The sequence below is a fragment of the Mesoplodon mirus genome (genome assembly GCF_964341445.2).
Source record: "Mesoplodon mirus genome assembly, chromosome: 10".
NCBI classification, from domain to species: Eukaryota; Metazoa; Chordata; class Mammalia; order Artiodactyla; family Ziphiidae; genus Mesoplodon; species Mesoplodon mirus.
Genome location: NC_138986.1, coordinates 7,885,740 through 7,902,213, shown reverse-complemented (window position 1 = coordinate 7,902,213; position 16,474 = coordinate 7,885,740). Strand labels below are relative to the sequence as shown.

General features: G+C 49.0%; 1 protein-coding gene across 1 annotated transcript in view; it reads left to right on the top strand.

Moving 5' to 3' along the window:
* The first annotated feature begins 1,091 nt into the window (after positions 1 to 1,091).
* The window catches only part of IGF2R (insulin like growth factor 2 receptor), a 109,570-nt gene continuing 94,187 nt past the window's right edge, over positions 1,092 to 16,474 (top strand). Inside the window, exon 1 of the mRNA XM_082633713.1 lies at positions 1,092 to 1,440. Within this exon, the coding sequence (XP_082489839.1) occupies positions 1,292 to 1,440 (149 nt within the window). The 5' untranslated portion in view covers positions 1,092 to 1,291. The remainder of the gene's footprint in view (positions 1,441 to 16,474) is intronic.

Sequence of the window (16,474 nt, the reverse complement as noted above, 5' to 3'; positions counted from 1 at the left end):
CTCCGCTTACTAGCCGTGTGACTTGCAAGCTTTTAAATCTCTCTGTGCCTCAGTTTCCTTATCTGTAAAATGGGTGCTATAAAGATACATCTCTTATAGGATTGTGTTAAGATTAACTGAGCTAAATCAAAGCACCAAAACCGTACTTGGCACATAATTACCTGCTCAATAAATGTAAGCTATACTTGTATGTGTTTGAATTCCTGCTTTGCCACATCAAAGTGGCTTTGGGTAAGTTACTTAACATCTTTGTGCCTCCCTTCCTCATTTATAACACAGTTCCTGGATTCACGCATGTTAAGTGCTAACACAGTGTCTGGTATGGAGTAAGCATTAAAAAGGATGAGCGGTTACCATCATGATTATTCTGTATAATAATCAGATTATTCTCTGTAAGGTAAACTTTTTGAGTTCATGTCTTTTCGGATTTACCTTCTTATTTTCATTGTGCCTAGCTCAGTCAGTCACATAGTATGGGTTTAATAAAATATTTGAATAGAGGGATTAATAAAGCTTTGCTGAGTGGCACTCGCTTTATAGTTACATTTTTGCCTCCTTTATATTTCAAGTTCCTATATTGGTGCCGCCCTCCCTTATTGTAGGAAGCCCACGCTTGGGAAATAACACTGTTACACAAGGTTGTGAGAAGCTCTTCTGGGCAATGGTTGGAAAGCCCCGTGTAGGGCTCCGCGATCTACCTCCGTAGGGCAAGAAAAGTGGGTTCCCATTCATCAAAGATCCGAAATAACAGGGCTGTGCGGTGGCATTTACGGCAGCTTAAGTCTAAGCCTTATTTTCCCCTCCCTAACGGTAGAGGGTGGGAAACGGAGACTCCAAGTTGGGAAGCACCCACATCGCGACCCAGAGTGCGCGCTGGGAGAAACTGAGGCGGTGGCCGGGTCCCCGCCGTGGCAACAGCCGGGACGCAGGCCTCGAGCCCACACCTGCGCCCGCGAGGCCACCGCGCCGCTTCCTACCCAGCGCGTGCAACGCTCACGTGACCGGGCCTGGGCGGAGCCCGGCGGGCGGGGATCACCTGAACAAGCGAGTCATGTGAGCTGGGCGGGGGAGGGGGCGGTGCCGCCCGGCGGTCACGTGACCCGTTCCGGGGCCGCAGCTGAGCCCAGACAAGCCGCGCGCCTCTCGGGCTCCTGCTCTGCTCTAGCTCCTCGCGCTCCTCTCCGCCTCCGCCCCCGCCTCCGCCCTGGCGGCGCAGCCATGTCCCGAACGCGGCCCCCGGCAGCCGCGCGCCGCTAGCTCCGCTCCAGCCGCGCAGCCGGGGCCCGGTGCGATGGGGGCCGCTGCCGGCCGGAGCGCCCACCTGGGGCCCGCGCCCGCCGGCCGTCCGCCGCGCTCTCTGCTCCTGCTGCAGCTGCTGCTACTGGTCTGGGCCCCGGGGGCCGCGGGGACCCAGGGCGCCGAGTTCCCCGAGCTGTGCAGGTGGGTGGCCCGCCTGGGTGCAGGCTTCTGTCGCGGTGCCCCAGCGCACGGCGGGCGGGGTGGGGGGCAGGGGCGCTCGGGGGAGGGGCCGGGGTACCCGAGTCGCCTCTGGTCCGGGCTTGCTCAGCCCGTCCCCGAGGGAAAGTTGCCCGCGTGGTGGCGGAGGATACGAGACTGGGGGTCATGGGCGCGGGCGGGGGGCGCGGGGGCTCCGGCGGCCCGGCGCTGGCTGGGGTCCGTCGTCGGACCACTTGTGGCTGTCACTAAGTCCAGGGTGGCTTTGTGTGCGAGCGGCCGGCCGCCGCCACCCGCCCGGGTGACACACTGCGGCCACCTCACGCCCAGCGCTTGCCCTCTCAGCGGTGTGCCTGCGAAAGTTGGAGGACGCAGGAACTACCGCTCTGCTTTGTTCCCACTCCACGTTTTCCTCAAAGTTCCACCAGCGGGGCTTTGGAGGGGGCCCTTAGTGTGGAAAGACTCACCCGCACCAATGGCCGTGGAGTTGGGGGGGGTTTGGTTTCATTTGCTGATTGCTTTCCTCCATGTGGGTTTTCCATTTCTCCTTTAAAGTAGCCTTTCTGCAGAAGGTGACTTTTTGGGGTTTTTTTTGGATCGGGGGAATGGAGGGTGGTCATCCAGTATTGGCTTTCAAGACTTCACCCTTCACTTCTCCGAGCCTAACTTCCTGTCTAGTTGTTCACATGATGTCATTGTCTCCGGGTGGATTATTCTAGTGGAGTCTTTTGCTCTGGGAACCATGATTGTATAATCGCACGTCCCAATGAGGGCTGTTAGTGTCCTGCCATGGCCGGGAGTCCTGGGGCTGGGGAACTGCCAATTCCGAGAATTTTCTAACCAACTTTCTCTGGACTGTTTAGGATGATGGAAAATACAACTTTTATTTATGTTTTAAACTTTGGTTTAAAAAAAAGGATGAAAAGTTCTGAAAGATTAGTGAACAGTCAACAGTTACCCCTGGTGTTAGCAAGTTACTTCGCAGAATGAAGTGAGGTTTAGCCCACTTTGAGCTGAATTTTGAGTTTGTGGTAGCGTTGATGGGGTTCATATTCTTCCCTGGCATCAGAGATGGTCCTATTACCCCTGAATTCAGAACTTGGAGAAAGTATTACTCTGAGGAGAGTAAGGCTGAGCTCGCAATCGAAACGGAAAGGCCCGTATTCTTTCTTTTCCCTTTTTTGGAAAGGGGTAGCGGGGCGGGAGGGAGAGTTTACAGTACATAAGTTCGTGGGCCAGTTAGCCGCCATAAGATGGTTACTCACGGAAGCCCCCGTTACAGAGAAAAGGGCCCTAGCTGACACAAGGTCAAGCTGCAACTGACCTTTAAAGGAGGAAGTTTTGGAATAATGGCTGCTGTGACCAAACGCATCTGTGAGAAGTTAGCTCAGCTGGGTTAGTGGTGTTGAAGTCTTGGTGTTGTTAGCAAATTGGAATTGATTTCTTAATAGTTGAGGTTAAAGTTGGCCTCAAGGGCAGACCCCTACTCCGTGGCTGCGGCAGGGGCCCTCACTTTTGCTTTAGGGTGGTAGTCGTCCCAGCGCCTGGAACCTGGTTTATGAACCTCATCTCCAGGTGGACTTCGGCCTCTTGGTCCAGTAGGAAATGGCCGTTGTATCTTGAAATGCTTCGCCTCATGGTCACACATGGGCATAACTTAGGAAATGCTCCACGGTGTTCTGAGGGGATATGCATTTAGCATGTGCCCTCTGCGGTCATAGGAGAGCTTTCACGTTGGTTTAGGTCCTTTCTGCCAGCCTTCCTCAGGACCGCAGCCCCAGGCAGGTCACAGCTGGGCTTGTGCACGTTTCTTTCCCGTTACTGCTCTGTGGTTTCACCTTGAGACTTCCCCAGAGCTGCGTTTAAAAATCTACACTTCAAACCCACTACCTGCAAAGTGAATTCTTTTTATTTGTTCCTGTTTCAAATGGATTTCTTGGCTTAAATACTTACTAAGACTTATTTCTTTCTTTCTTTTTTTCTTTTTTTTTACCCTTGGGGAAGGGGTTTAAAAAAATTGGTTTTCTTGAATGAGGTAACACTGGCTAAAAAATCCCTTAACTCTAGCACATATTTGAATGGGAACATGGGCTGAACGTCTTTCTAAATGCAGTTTGAAAAATTCTACCAAGTAGCACCAAAGCCGGCTGTTTTCAGCTGCCTTTTATTCCACCTCTGGGCGTCCACTTGTAAATAACTCCCCAGGTCTCTCTGTGAGTGTGAAAAGCAGACTTCTCCTGTTGCTGTTTGTGCAGCTTGTTGGTGGTAGCAGTCCCCATAGGCAACGGGTCACGTTCCAAATGTTTGTAAATTGGTTGCTTGTAATGAGAAACATGTTTTTCCGTGGAAGATTCTCCTGTTCCTGGTGGTTTGGTGCCTGGCGCGGTTTCCAGATCCCCTCAGGCGCAGGTTTGGGGTGCCCAGATGCCACCCAGCATCAGCTTAGAGCCCTGGCAGGCAGTTCTCGTGTCACTGGAAAAGGGAGTTGGATTTCCGGGAAAACAACCTCTCCTCCCAAGCCCAGCTCTCTAGAACCTGAGAGGGTACTTTTCACCTGCAGTCCCTCAGGACCAACACGAGGGAGGTCTGGGCCTGCTTCAGGGTTGCCTGCAGGGCACCCGTGTGGCTCTGACACCTCCTGGGGTGAGGGTGGTGGGCAGGGGGCTGTCCCCTTGCAGTTCGTTAATGGCGGGGATGAAGGCAACAGCGAAGCAACTGACTCAGCAGCAGCTTTAATATCTTTGTGTCTGTGGAGAGAGCTGGACAGGGGAAGCGGGGACGACAAAGGCAAGTTTCCCAAAGTGTATCTGCTCTCTCGGCACTTTTAGCGCTTGTCGTTGGAGAGCCTCAGTTGTGTGTTTCTTAAGCTTCACAAGGATTGACGCACCACGTGAGTCCTATGCTGTGGAAAAAGTCGGTGATTCTTATTACTCACCTATTTTTCGGGACGTGGTGTGTAGTAGAAAGAAAGCACTTGAATCCAGAGGTCGGTGTGACTGCCCGTGGGACTGGCACGCATGGAGGGCCTGGGGCCCGAAGGAGTGCTGTGCTGGTGAGGGGTGTCCAAAGGTCGCTGGGGCAGGACCCACGAGAGCAAGAGGTGAGGGGGGCAGAGGGCAGCCATTCAGCGTCACGAAAGTGACCAGAAGGCCCTCCACTTGTCCGTAGCTTTACTCTTTACTGTGTGAGATACATTTTGTAAAAGGCCATCTTACGTATGTAATCGGTTAGTTTCCACCCTTTATTTTGGTGTTAAGAACGTTCTTAACGAGTGCGGTTCTAACAGTTTGTACGAGTTATAAAGTAACGCTTTGGGCTGGCTTGATTTAGGTAGTTAAATACCTTAAAATTTATTCAGAACAAGTTTTCCCCCAACTGTTTGGGTATAAATACTGGAAAGTTTTTGTTACATTGAGGACAAGAGAATAATGAAGCCAGCTGGGAGTTGAGGTTGGTTTAGTTGATGTTTCTAAGGAGATATTTTTTTTCCCTGTGATTTTTCTGAAGGAATAGTGCTTATATGCCTAATTTAGGCCACATGTTGAACCTGGACCACATCCATTTGTGTATGTTTCTTGCAACAATAAGTGTGTGTAGCCCAAGATTGTTAATTAGGGGTATGTTAGGCCACATGCTTTAATTCTTAGAACAGCATCCTGACAGATTCCCAGGAAATGAATTCCTGATTGGGCTTCATGTCTTTTATCAGTGTTTCACGGAGGGATTTTTAAAAGATGGGGTCGAGTAAAATAATTTAGATGTCTCATCTTGATTTTGATCTTGGCATATAAAACTGAATTGTGCTGGGCAGAGAAAATTCATAAGGGTCAAAGAACTGGGACTGATGGTGGAAAGGAGCTTGTTCCTTTGCAGACACTGTTCTTTTTCTCCTTTTCCTTTAATCTTTCCTTTTTATTGTCCCAGCCACGAGCCCTCTTGGTAGTGCCCCCACTGGTCATGGAGGTGGAGGTAGCTGAGATCTGGTATACCTGTGGGTCCTTTGTATCTTCCTCATAGCTGGCTCATGACCAGTGAGGGACAGAGGCCTGAATTTATGCCAATGGTGTCTCCTCCCCTTTAATCCTGGCAAGGTGACACAGGATTCATTTATTCTCCAAGTATTCCTTAGGCATTTCTTAAGCAGAGGGGAAAACTGGGAAGGGCCAGCGCTGGAGTGGAGACACCACCAACGGAACAGATCCAGAAGACCGCTGGCTACTGCTGCTCCCCCCAGGGAGGCAGCAACAAACGTCCTTCTCCCTTTATTTTTGCTAATTTTATTTTATTTATTAAAAAATTTTTTTTTGCAGTTTTATTTATTTATTTATTTTTGGCTGCGTTGGGTTTCTGTTGCTGTGCACTGGCTTTCTCTAGATTTGGGGAGCGGGGGCTGCTCTTTGTTGCAGTGCGCGGGCTTCTCATTGTGGTGGCTTCTCTTGTTGTGTAGCACGGGCTCTACGTGCAGGCTTCAGTAGTTGTGGCACACGGGCTCAGTAGTTGTGGCTCGCGGGCTCTAGAGCACAGACTCAGTAGTTGTGGCGCAGGGGCTTAGTTGCTCCACGGCATGTGGGATCTTCCCGGACCAGGGCTCGAACCCACGTCCCCTGCATTGGCAGGTGGATTATTAACCACTGCGCCACCAGGGAAGTCCTGCAATTTTAAATAATGTGTAGTCTTAGTTTTGATTTTCTTTTTGACCCAAGACTAATCTAAATGTTACTAGTTTTTGCCTATTATGAACAAAGCTGTTGTGCATATTTGTGTATAAGATTTTGTGTGGACATACGCTTTTTTTTGATACCTAGGAGTGGGATTGTTCAGTGAATGGGGAGTGAGTGAGTTGTCATACTGACATTTTGTATTCCCATCAGCAGTGTGAAGGTTCCAGTGTTTCTACATCCTTAACAACACTTGATCTTATCGGTCTTTTTAATTTTAGTCATCCTAGTGCGTGTCTCATGGTATCTCAGTGTGGTTTTAATTTTCATATCTCTGCTGACTCATGATGTTGAACATCGTTTTTTGTATTTATTGAGATGCCTAATGATGAACATCTTTCATGTGCTTATCAACCATTTGGATGTCTTTTGTATTGATTCTTTAAAAAATTTTTTTTTTGTTTTTCCTTGTCATCCCTTAACACACTTTTTTGGAGGTCATCTTACTGTGTTTTAAGAGTTCTTTATATATTATGGGTCAAGTCCTTTCTCAGGTATGTATAATGTGTATTTTCTCCCAGTCTTTGGCTTACTTTTTTATTTTCTTAATATATCCTTTGAAGAAAGGATATTTCTTAATTTTGATGGACTTCAATTTATCTTTTTTTTTTTTTTGTAATTGTTTGTGCTTTTTGTAGCCTAAGAAATCTTTGCCTGTACCAAGGTTTCTCACCCTCAGCACATTTGACATTTGGCCTGGATAAATCTTTGTTGTGGGGCCTGTCCTTAGCATTGCTAAGAGCACCCCTGGTCTCACCCATTAGATGCCAGGAACAACCCTTCCCCCCATTTGTGACAAACAATAATGTCCTCAGCATTTTTAAATGACCCCAGGGGGTGGGGAGGAGGCAAAATTACCTCCAGTTGAGAACCACTGGTCTACTCTAAGGTCAAAAATATTCTTTCCTATGTTTGTTTCTGGAAGTTTTATAGTTTTAACTTTATGTTTAGCCCTGTGATGAATTTTGCAAGTTAATTTTTACGTATGATGTGAGGAAAAGGTGAAATACAAATAGATCTGTTTCTATTTCCTGATATTTTATATAGGAGGCTTGCAACTGTGTTTTTTTTTTTTTTTTTTTTTTTTTGGCGGTACACGGGCCTCTCACTGTTGTGGCCTCTCCCGTTGCGGAGCACAGGCTCTGGACGCGCAGGCTCAGCGGCCATGGCTCACGGGCCTAGCCGCTCTGCGGCATGTGGGATCTTCCCGGACCGGGGCACGAACCCGTGTCCCCTGCATCGGCAGACGGACTCTCAACCACTGCGCCACCAGGGAAGCCCTGCAACTGTGTTTTTAAGTGAGCTTGGGCTATAATTTTCTTTGCTGTACTATTCTTGGCTGAATTTAGTATGAAGAATGTTTGCTTTGTGGAGAGAGCCAGTTAGCTTTTAGTATTTTATATGCTGTGGAACAGTTTTTGTATAGGATGGACAATTTCTCTTCCTTAAATTTTGGTAGAACTCACTAGTAAAACTATCTGGGCCTGGTGCCTTTGTGGATGTAGAATGTAGTGGAAGAGGAGTTTTGATTATGGTTTCCATTTCATCTACTTTGTTTATTAAGATTCTGTACTTTTTTTTGAGCCAATTTTGATTATATTTTCTGAGGAAATTGTCATTTTAATTATGTATTCACATATAAATATGTAGCATGCTACATATTTGCTTTTGGAAATACTTTCTGAATCTGTAGGTACATTTTTTTAATTCCTGATTTTTTTCCCTTAACATATTTACTAAAGACTTTTCTACCCTTTTTAGTCTTTTCAAAAGAACTAGCATTTTAATTAGTTAATTAATTTATAGTTGACTGCATTGGGTCTTCGTTGCTGTGCGCATGAGCTTTCTCTAGTTGCGGCGAGTGGGGGCCACTCGGTTGTGGTGTGCGGGCTTCTCATTGCGGTGACTTCTCTTGTTGGGGAGCACGGACTCTAGGCGCACCGGCTCAGTAGTTGTGGCTTGTGAGCTCCGTAGTTGTGGCTTGCGGGCTCTAGAGTGCAGGCTCAGTAGTTATGGCGCACGGGCTTAGTTGCTCCGTGTTGCTAGTTAGGTTTTTTTTTTTTTTTTTTTTTTGCGGTATGCGGGCCTCTCACTGTTGTGGCCTCTCCTGTTGCGGAGCACAGGTTCCGGACGCACAGGCTCAGCGGCCATGGCTCACGTGCCCAGCCGCTCCGCTGCATGTGGAATCTTCCCAGACCAGGGCACGAACCCGTGTCCCCTGCATCGGCAGGTGGACTCTCAACCACTGCGCCACCAGGGAAACCCTACTTAGGTTTTGATACATAGTTTTTTCATCCTTCAGTTCTAAATATTTCCTTCTTGTACCCAAAAGTTCTAACTATTTAAACTTCCTGGACCCACTAATTTTTAAAAATCTTTTCTTTCCCCAGGTAAATGGAATCCCCCCCGCATTGTGGGCAGTAAATGTGGTGAAACTGTGGCCTAGCACCTAGTCAAGTTAATAGTGTTCTGTGTGTTTGGAAAAAATGTTCTCTGCTTGGGTCAAAGTTTCATTAATTGTGCTGTTCAGCCGTTCTTTATCATAACGTATATTTTGCCCTGCTGGGTTTCTCTTTTATACTTTGTGTCTGACTACCACTTTGGTCAGGGCTCCAGAAGAATGTCTTGTGTTCTGTCTCCCAGGCTAGCAATTCTCCTGTTGTTCATAAGCTCTTCAACTTTCCTGTTTTTTAAAAAAATTCCAACAAGGTTTAGAGTTGATATATATTCACAGCTGCCTGTTCTTCATGGATGCCACAGCTTTCCTCATCCCCTGGAAGATGTATTGTGAAGTTCTGCTCTGATTGCTCTATTAATTCTCTTTCCTTGGGCCCAGTTTCTTTGTTGGCATTTGTCATCTCATTTTCATGGTGTTGGTGCCCTTGTGACGACTGGTGCTTCTTGATCGTGCTCTTTGCAGTAAGCCTTCTCTGGGACATTTGTGGCCTCTTTTTGTGCAGCTGTGCAGGATCGAGCTGGGAGCAGTTGTTGGAGCTTGGCTGCAAGTTGCTGGGGGGAGACCGGGGGATGGGCAGGGCGTTCCTCTGGCTGGTGTGTCTGTGTGGCTGGTCTGAGGTGCTTTTCTGTCCTAAGTATCACACCCAGCCCTGTTCCTGCTTGGAGACAGCTGCTGGATCTCTGTTGATTGCGGTTGGCAGGGTACAGTGAGGGCTGCCTGCAGGTGGAGTTGGGAGAGCTGGGTTACTGTGCTGGTGTGGCAAATCACTTCTTTTCTCTGGATCTCCGTTTCCTCCGCAAGAGGGCTGGGAGTGAAGTTTTGGAAGTCAACTGTCCTGCTTTTCAATGTGGACAGTTACTGATCTGCTGAGTTTTGGTTTCCTTCTGTGTCAAATCAGGGTGCTAATCATGTTTTTAGTGTGGTATGAGAACCAGAGTGCGTTCAAGTGCCTGGCCATCCTCAGTGTTCACAAATGGTGGTGACGGCAGTGATTGCTTTCTTTCTATATGTTGAGTCTCTGCATTAGGTCAGTGATATTTTTAGCTGGTTACTCTGAACCCCCGGCTTCTCCGTTAGTGCCTAGGGCTTTCTGCCTCAACCAGAGGGCGTTCCGTCTTTATCCATTCTAGCCATTGGCACTCCATGTAAGAGTCCTTTTGAGAAAGAAACATCTCCATCATTTAAAAAAGCTTTAAAACCACTGGGCTGTGTGATTCTCAGGGTCCATTTTGCATCCAGAATTCTGTGGTTGCGAGGTATGTATCCTTCAGGATGCCTTTAGCTCTGAGTAGCAGAAAGCCCAACTCGAGTTCGCTTGCACAAGGAGGTGTAGGGTTGGGCGGGCGCCAGGTGCCATATGTCAGGCGGCCCCAGGCCCTTTCCTGCCGTTTTCTTGGCATCGCCCTCCTTCCTGTGGTGGCTGCATTAGTCCACCATCCAGGGGAGAAGAGAGAGCCTCCTTGTTTGTCTTTCGTAGGGGCCCTCAAGGCCCAGAGGACTTCGGCACGGTGTCCGTGGTCAGAAGGGGCTCCCATCCCGGCTTCCCTGGAGCGGGTGGGTGCTGGGTTCCGGGGCGTTTGTTGTAGGTGGGGAGCGGGTGCAAGAATGCGGGCCGGCGGGATGGATGTGAAAGTCCTTCGTCAGCTCCACTTTGCTGTACCACTTAAGAACCAGCTGCTGCTGCTGCTGGGGTTTTGAGGTGCCCAAAGCAGTGTGTCACGCGCCTATTTCTGTCCTTATGGTAACCAGCGCGGGGGAGGGGGCGGCCTGTGTGCAGGGTGGGGAGATCCCAGTCCCTCTAGTTTCTGGGAGCATGAAACTTGCCTCTCAGATCGACCAGAGACCTTCAGTGGGATTTTGCTGTTGCTTTTAGATCCTTTGGTGAACCTGTGGAGGGCAGCTTCCCCAGGGCGAGGGAGCAGTGTCCTGCACGTGTCACTGTTCACTGGGGGCCAGGAGAGTTGCAGGAAATCAGAGGTCGTGAAAGTACCAATTCTAGTTTTGTTTCAGGATATGGAGGGACCAGGGAAAGACGAAGGAATGTGGCAAGAGTGAAACGTGGCCTTTGCCGGCGGCAGCCTGGGAGGAGCCGTCGTTTAAATCAGAGCCTTTGTGCTTTAATGCTGTGAATATTCCTCGCACATACGTGTGTGTGGTGATGAAATATGCGGAGCGCACACGGAGAGCTCATCCAGGGCCCATTGGGTCTCGATCGTGTGTGACATTAATTTGTTGCCATCTGTGTGATTCTCTCTAGTTGAAAACCAGTTAGACATTTAGAAAACACTGTTCTGTACTGAAAGCCACTCCCCAGCACTCCTGGCCCCTCACCCCTGGCCTGCAAACAGAAACCCAAACCACCAGCATGGACGTGCTGAAGGGGTGGCTTCCTAGAAGTGACAAGGGCGCGCCTCCACTGAGCCACCTTCTGTGTCCTCTGAGGCCCATCCACCTGCTGTCTGCCGGAGGAGTGTTACCACAAAACAAAGCGAGAAGCCCACAAGACTCTCTCTCTTCTGCCTTTTGACAGTGGATCCTTTACAGGGGGCCGTGTGAGTTAGACACTTGGGTGGACAGGCTGACTGAGGCAGGGGAGAGGGTCTGTGGGTGGAGCTGTTTCATGGAGGGTGCACTGTCCCGAGGTCTTGCTGTAGGCGGAGACCTGCGCGTCTAACAGGGGAAGGGTGTTCTAGGCAGAGGGACCCACGTATCAGTGTTCCGGGGGGGATGCTGGCTGACGTGGCTGGAACACCATGAGCAAGGGAGAGGGTGGAAGGCAGGAATGTTTAGCAGAGGATTAGCTGGGGGCCAAGTCCCACAGGCTATCAAGATGACTCTGAAAAAGAACGTATGTGTGCGTATAACTGAAATCACTTTGCTGTACAGCGGAAATTAACATTGTAAATCAACTAGACTTCAAGAAAAAAAAATGAAAAAGAAAAAGTACAGCTCTGGCTTTTATTTTGAGGGAGGCAGGAGCCTGGGAGGATTTCGAGCACAGGAGTGACCTAGAGGGGAAGCTGGTATTTTTGATGGACCAGGTAAGAAGTTATAACAGATTGGACCAGGGTTGTGGTGACAAGTGGTCAGATTGTGTATACTTTGAAGGTGGAGCTGATAGGATTTGCCCATGATTGGATATGGGATGTAAGGAAAGAAGGAGAAAGGTGGACTCTTAGGTTTTTGGTCTGAGCACTTGGAAGGATGGAGTTCCATTTTCAGAGATGGGCAGGGTTGTGGGGGAAGCAGGTTTAGGGACCGCCTGGAGGGATTGGGTGGAGGTTGTGACAGTGTTCGCAGGTCATTCAGGGAAAGTGCTTGGGGAGGGGTGGGGGGATATAGTTGTTCTTTTAGATGAACGCGGGAAGGTGACAGCTGACGTGGCACTGTGCTTCCGGTCCCCAGCTGGGTGTTAGGGTTTCTGAGTTGTATGACCCCAGCATCTTGAAAGCAGAGACTTTTCTCCTGTGACCACATCACTGGCCTTTGTGAAGAACTCCCCCCAGAGAGCGGCCTCATCAGTATCGCGAGCTAACCAGCTGAGCTGACTGCCCGGAAATTAGGAAGGCAGACTTTCTCTTGTACTGAGGGCTCCGAAGGAAGGGTACCAGGTCTGGGAGGGTTTGGGGGACATTGGTGATGGCCTGCGAGGGGACCGAGCCTTAAGGTTTGATTTCTCTGCCATGGGCTGGGTTGACGTTAAAGGCAGTTGAATTCCGACCTCCATATAATTAAGGAGGAGGTTTAGCCTGTAATTCAACCCTTCTTTCTGCATTTGAGGAACAAAGTATGAGAGCATCCAGATTTTAAAAAGGTCCTCAGCGAGCAGGGTTTCGGGTTGAAATCCTGGCCTGCATCCTGGTACCATAGAGTTGATGGGAACAAAAATGCAGCAGGTGTAGCAGAGGGAGGACAGGCCGGTCCTTCGTGGTAGATTTCTGTTGTGGAGGGCACTTGCCGATTTACTAAGAAGCCCAGCCTTGCAGTGCAGTGAAACCTCTTGAGGGAGAGTATGACCTATCCTTTTCCACAAGCTTCCGATTCATCGGACCTCTGTTCTGGTGGCAGCTGGTGGCTGCATGGTGCAGGCTTGGGTGCTCCCAAGTGCCTGTTCTGTCTTCTGAGACGTCCCAGGAGGTGGCTGGTGTGTGTGCGTATCTCTGTGTGTGTGTGCGTGAGCGCGTGTGTGTCCAGAGCCCCCGGTCTCTGTCTTGAGCTGCTCCTGGAGATGGCCCCCAAACAAGGGCCTGCCCCCCGTCCCTTTCCCTCTCCTCTCCAGGGCCTGGCAGTGTCATGTGACAGTCCTTTAGGATGGACTCGCCAAGGTAAGTTGGTGAACTCAGTTTTTAGGCAGTCTGAGTCCTGCTGTTGATCCAGGTGAGAGCTTAGATCGTAATAGTCTCAAAAGCTCCGTGTTCCCAGTCTTGGTTTTCCTCGCTGTGGCTGTGAGGTAGACAACTTTGTAGACTGGAAAGACGGGGCTCAGAGAGCTTAAGTGTGTCCCACAGGGCTGGTCAGGGTGGGGCAGGATTCAGGCCCAGGTGTGTGGGCTCCTTCCCCCGTCGTCCTGGCACCTTTCTGGGGGAGCTTGCCTCTAGTTCACGTGACCTCTCCTGGTCACTCACTGATGATGCGGGTTTTAAAAGCATCCCTGCCAACCCCCTGGTGCCTCGGGCCCTAACGCTGACTTAGAGCCTCGCCTCCAGCGGATCCCTCTCCAGACACTGGCTTCCTGCTCCCAGACCCTGCGTAACTACCAGGGAAAACCAGAGACTAAAAGTCTGGCATTTCCTTGCTTTTTTTTTTTTTTTTTTTTTTTGCTGGCTCCATATCTTTATCCACAGCTTTGTGGGTTTCTTAGAATAGGAAGTGAAGTACTTCCTATATAAGCTTTGGCCATGATGCTGTGTCAAACTCATGTGTCCCCCGGCCTTCAGATCAGGGTGCATATTTATTGGGCCAGATCAGGGTGCATGTTTATGGGGCCAGATCAGATTTTTCTCTCTTAGTGTCGGCAGCAAAAAGTTATCGACAACAGTGGTTACATTATGCTCTTGACATTTCTGCTGCAAATGTCCATTTTGGAAACCCTGCCTCTTTCCATGACCTTTCCCTCTGCCATTTCCCACCACTCCCTCCCCTCTTCCTATTTTAGGAGACTGTTGCAGATTTTGAAGGTTGGTGGTCTGGAGGTATGAGCTGAGAAACTATCTGATGATGATAAGGGACAGTACTGAGCCAGATGTTTCCTGAATATTCTGTTAGAGGACTTGGATGCAGGCCAGAAGCAGAGAAATCTTTTTTGATGCTCAGGTTGCAAAGACTTTGCATTCCCCTCGTCCCCCAAATTTGGTATTTGCTGCTCACTCTAGATTCAGAAAAACATTCCTCTAGCCAGTGACCATGCTATGTGAGTTTAGCTTGTATATCACCAACTTTTTTTTTTTTTAAAAAGGAAACCAAATTATAGATTCATACATGCTTACTGATTTTGCTACTGATCACATCGTACCTCTGTCCTGCTTTATGTACCAATGATTGTAGGCCAGTAATCAAGTGTTTAATAGCCACATGGCCATTACCATAACCCCAAGACTCACGGTGCGTGGGGGAACTAAGATTTCAAAAGAGTGTGGCCGTGTGGCAACATGTGAGGAAAGGACAGGATGAAGGTTCATGGAGCTGTTCTGGAGGGAAGGGACTCAGTTTTCTTTTTAAAAATATTTTATCAATTTAAAAAATTATTATTTTTGGCCACACCACGTGGCTTGTGGGATCTTAGTTCCCTGACCAGGGATCGAACCCGCACCCCCTGCAGTGGAGGCTTGGAGTCTTAACCACTGGACCGCTGGGGAAGTCCCAGGGACTCGGTTTTCTAAGATTTTTTTTTTTCCTTTTCTTTGAGGGGTTGGGCATACCGTACATTTTATAGTGGGACTTTATATACTTCATTTTAGATGTTTGCTCTTTTAAAAATTTAGAAAGAACCCCAAATTATATTTGCAAGGTGTTGCAGTTTTGCAGGTATTCAGTGATGATAATATATGAAAACTTGAGAGGTGTCACATTAACACACCAGTGTCACATAGTTGAGAATAATTGTCTAGTTGTAGCCTTCTGGCTTTTTATTTATTTATTTTTTCTGTGGTACGCGGGCCTCTCACTGTTGTGGCCTCTCCCGTTGTGGAGCACAGGCTCCGGACGCACAGGCTCAGAGGCCATGGCTCACAGGCCCAGCCGCTCCGCGGCATGTGGGATCTTTCTGGACGGGGGCATGAACCCGTGTCCCCTGCATCGGCAGGCGGACTCTCAGCCACTGCGCCACCAGGGAAGCCCGGCTTTTTCTTTTGACTGCTCTCTTTTGGACAGACGTTTGCACCGCATTCAGCGGAGATGGCTTTGTGTTTCTCTTCATGAAGCTTTCTGATCTCTGGGCACTTGTGATGGTCGGTTAGACTTGCTTCTTCCTTGCTGCCTCTAGCGTGGTCCCGTTTTGACCAGGTTGCGTTCTCAATGTGGCATTTGCTGAACAGGACTGGGAAAGTAGAAGTGCCTTCCTGTCTCTGGGGTGGTTGACACAAGCATGCTACTTGTGTACTTCCTTCTAATTGGTGATCTGCCAACACCTTTCAGGATATTATGAAATGTAAACCAAAGGAGGTTAAAATGGATAGACGCAGACTGACTGCCATCGTCCAGGGTAGTTTCGGCAGAGGCGGTGGGATTACAGTCAGGGGCAGATGGTCTCAAGTTTTCTTTAACCAAGGGAACGACAGCCTGTGTGCTCACCTTATACAGTGAGATGGATTGTCCACCTCCAGGGCATATCTCAGCCACAGAATTCATTTTATTTTTGTATTTTTTAATATAATTCATGAATTAATGAATTCATTTTGGCTGAGCTGAGTCTTTAGTTGCGGCATGTGGGCTTCTTAGTTGTGGCGTGCATGAGGGATCCAGTTCCCCGACCAGGGATCGAACCCGGGCCCCCTGCCTTGGGAGCGTGGAGTCTTACCCGCTGGACCACCAGGGAAGTCTCCAGAACTCACTTTAAAATAAGACATCTCTTAAAGTGGTTTGCCTTGTGTGTGACCTCTGTCCTCTGCCCTGTTCCCTGCTGGCTCGATGGTTTGATTGCAGGATGTTTCTCAGTTAACTGATGACGCTATTGGACTCTCGGCTGAGGTTTTCGGAGGGCAGTGTTCTGCTGAGCTCAGGAGTCTTTTTAAAGGAGGGTGTGAATCTGAGTCGGGGAAAACAATATAGATGTGTTCCTTCTTAGTGGAATTCTCAACCGGCCTGGATACAAAAGTGAGGTGAGGGCAGCCCGTGGGGAGGAGGGGGCTGAGGGAATTGATATTCTTTCCGTGGAAACGAGTTGGATGAGGGAAGACAGGTTGCTGAAGGCAGTGCCTCTGGTGTGTGGCAATTCAAAGTGTGAGAAAGAGAAAGCAGAACTGGACGGGATGGGGGGAAATAGTAGCAGAAGTTGAAAACTTAGGCAAGAAGTTGAGCTCAGAAAAGTGTCTCATCTGTTGATCAGTTTGACTTAGGGTAGCCTGGATCTTCACAAAGGTCACAGCCTCTCCTTAGGGGCCGTGCTCAGATGCATTCACTCACTCTGGAAATCGACAGGCCACACAGGATCTGCCATTTTATTTTATTTTATTTAAACTTACTTTTCAAATTTTATTTTAGTTTTGGCTGCGTTGGGTCTTTGGTGCAGCACGCGGGCTTTCTCTAGTTACGGCGAGCGGGGGCTACTCTTTGTTACCGTGCGTGGGCTTCTCATTGCGGCGGCTTCTCTTGTTGTGGAGCACGGACTGTAGGCACACAGGCGTCA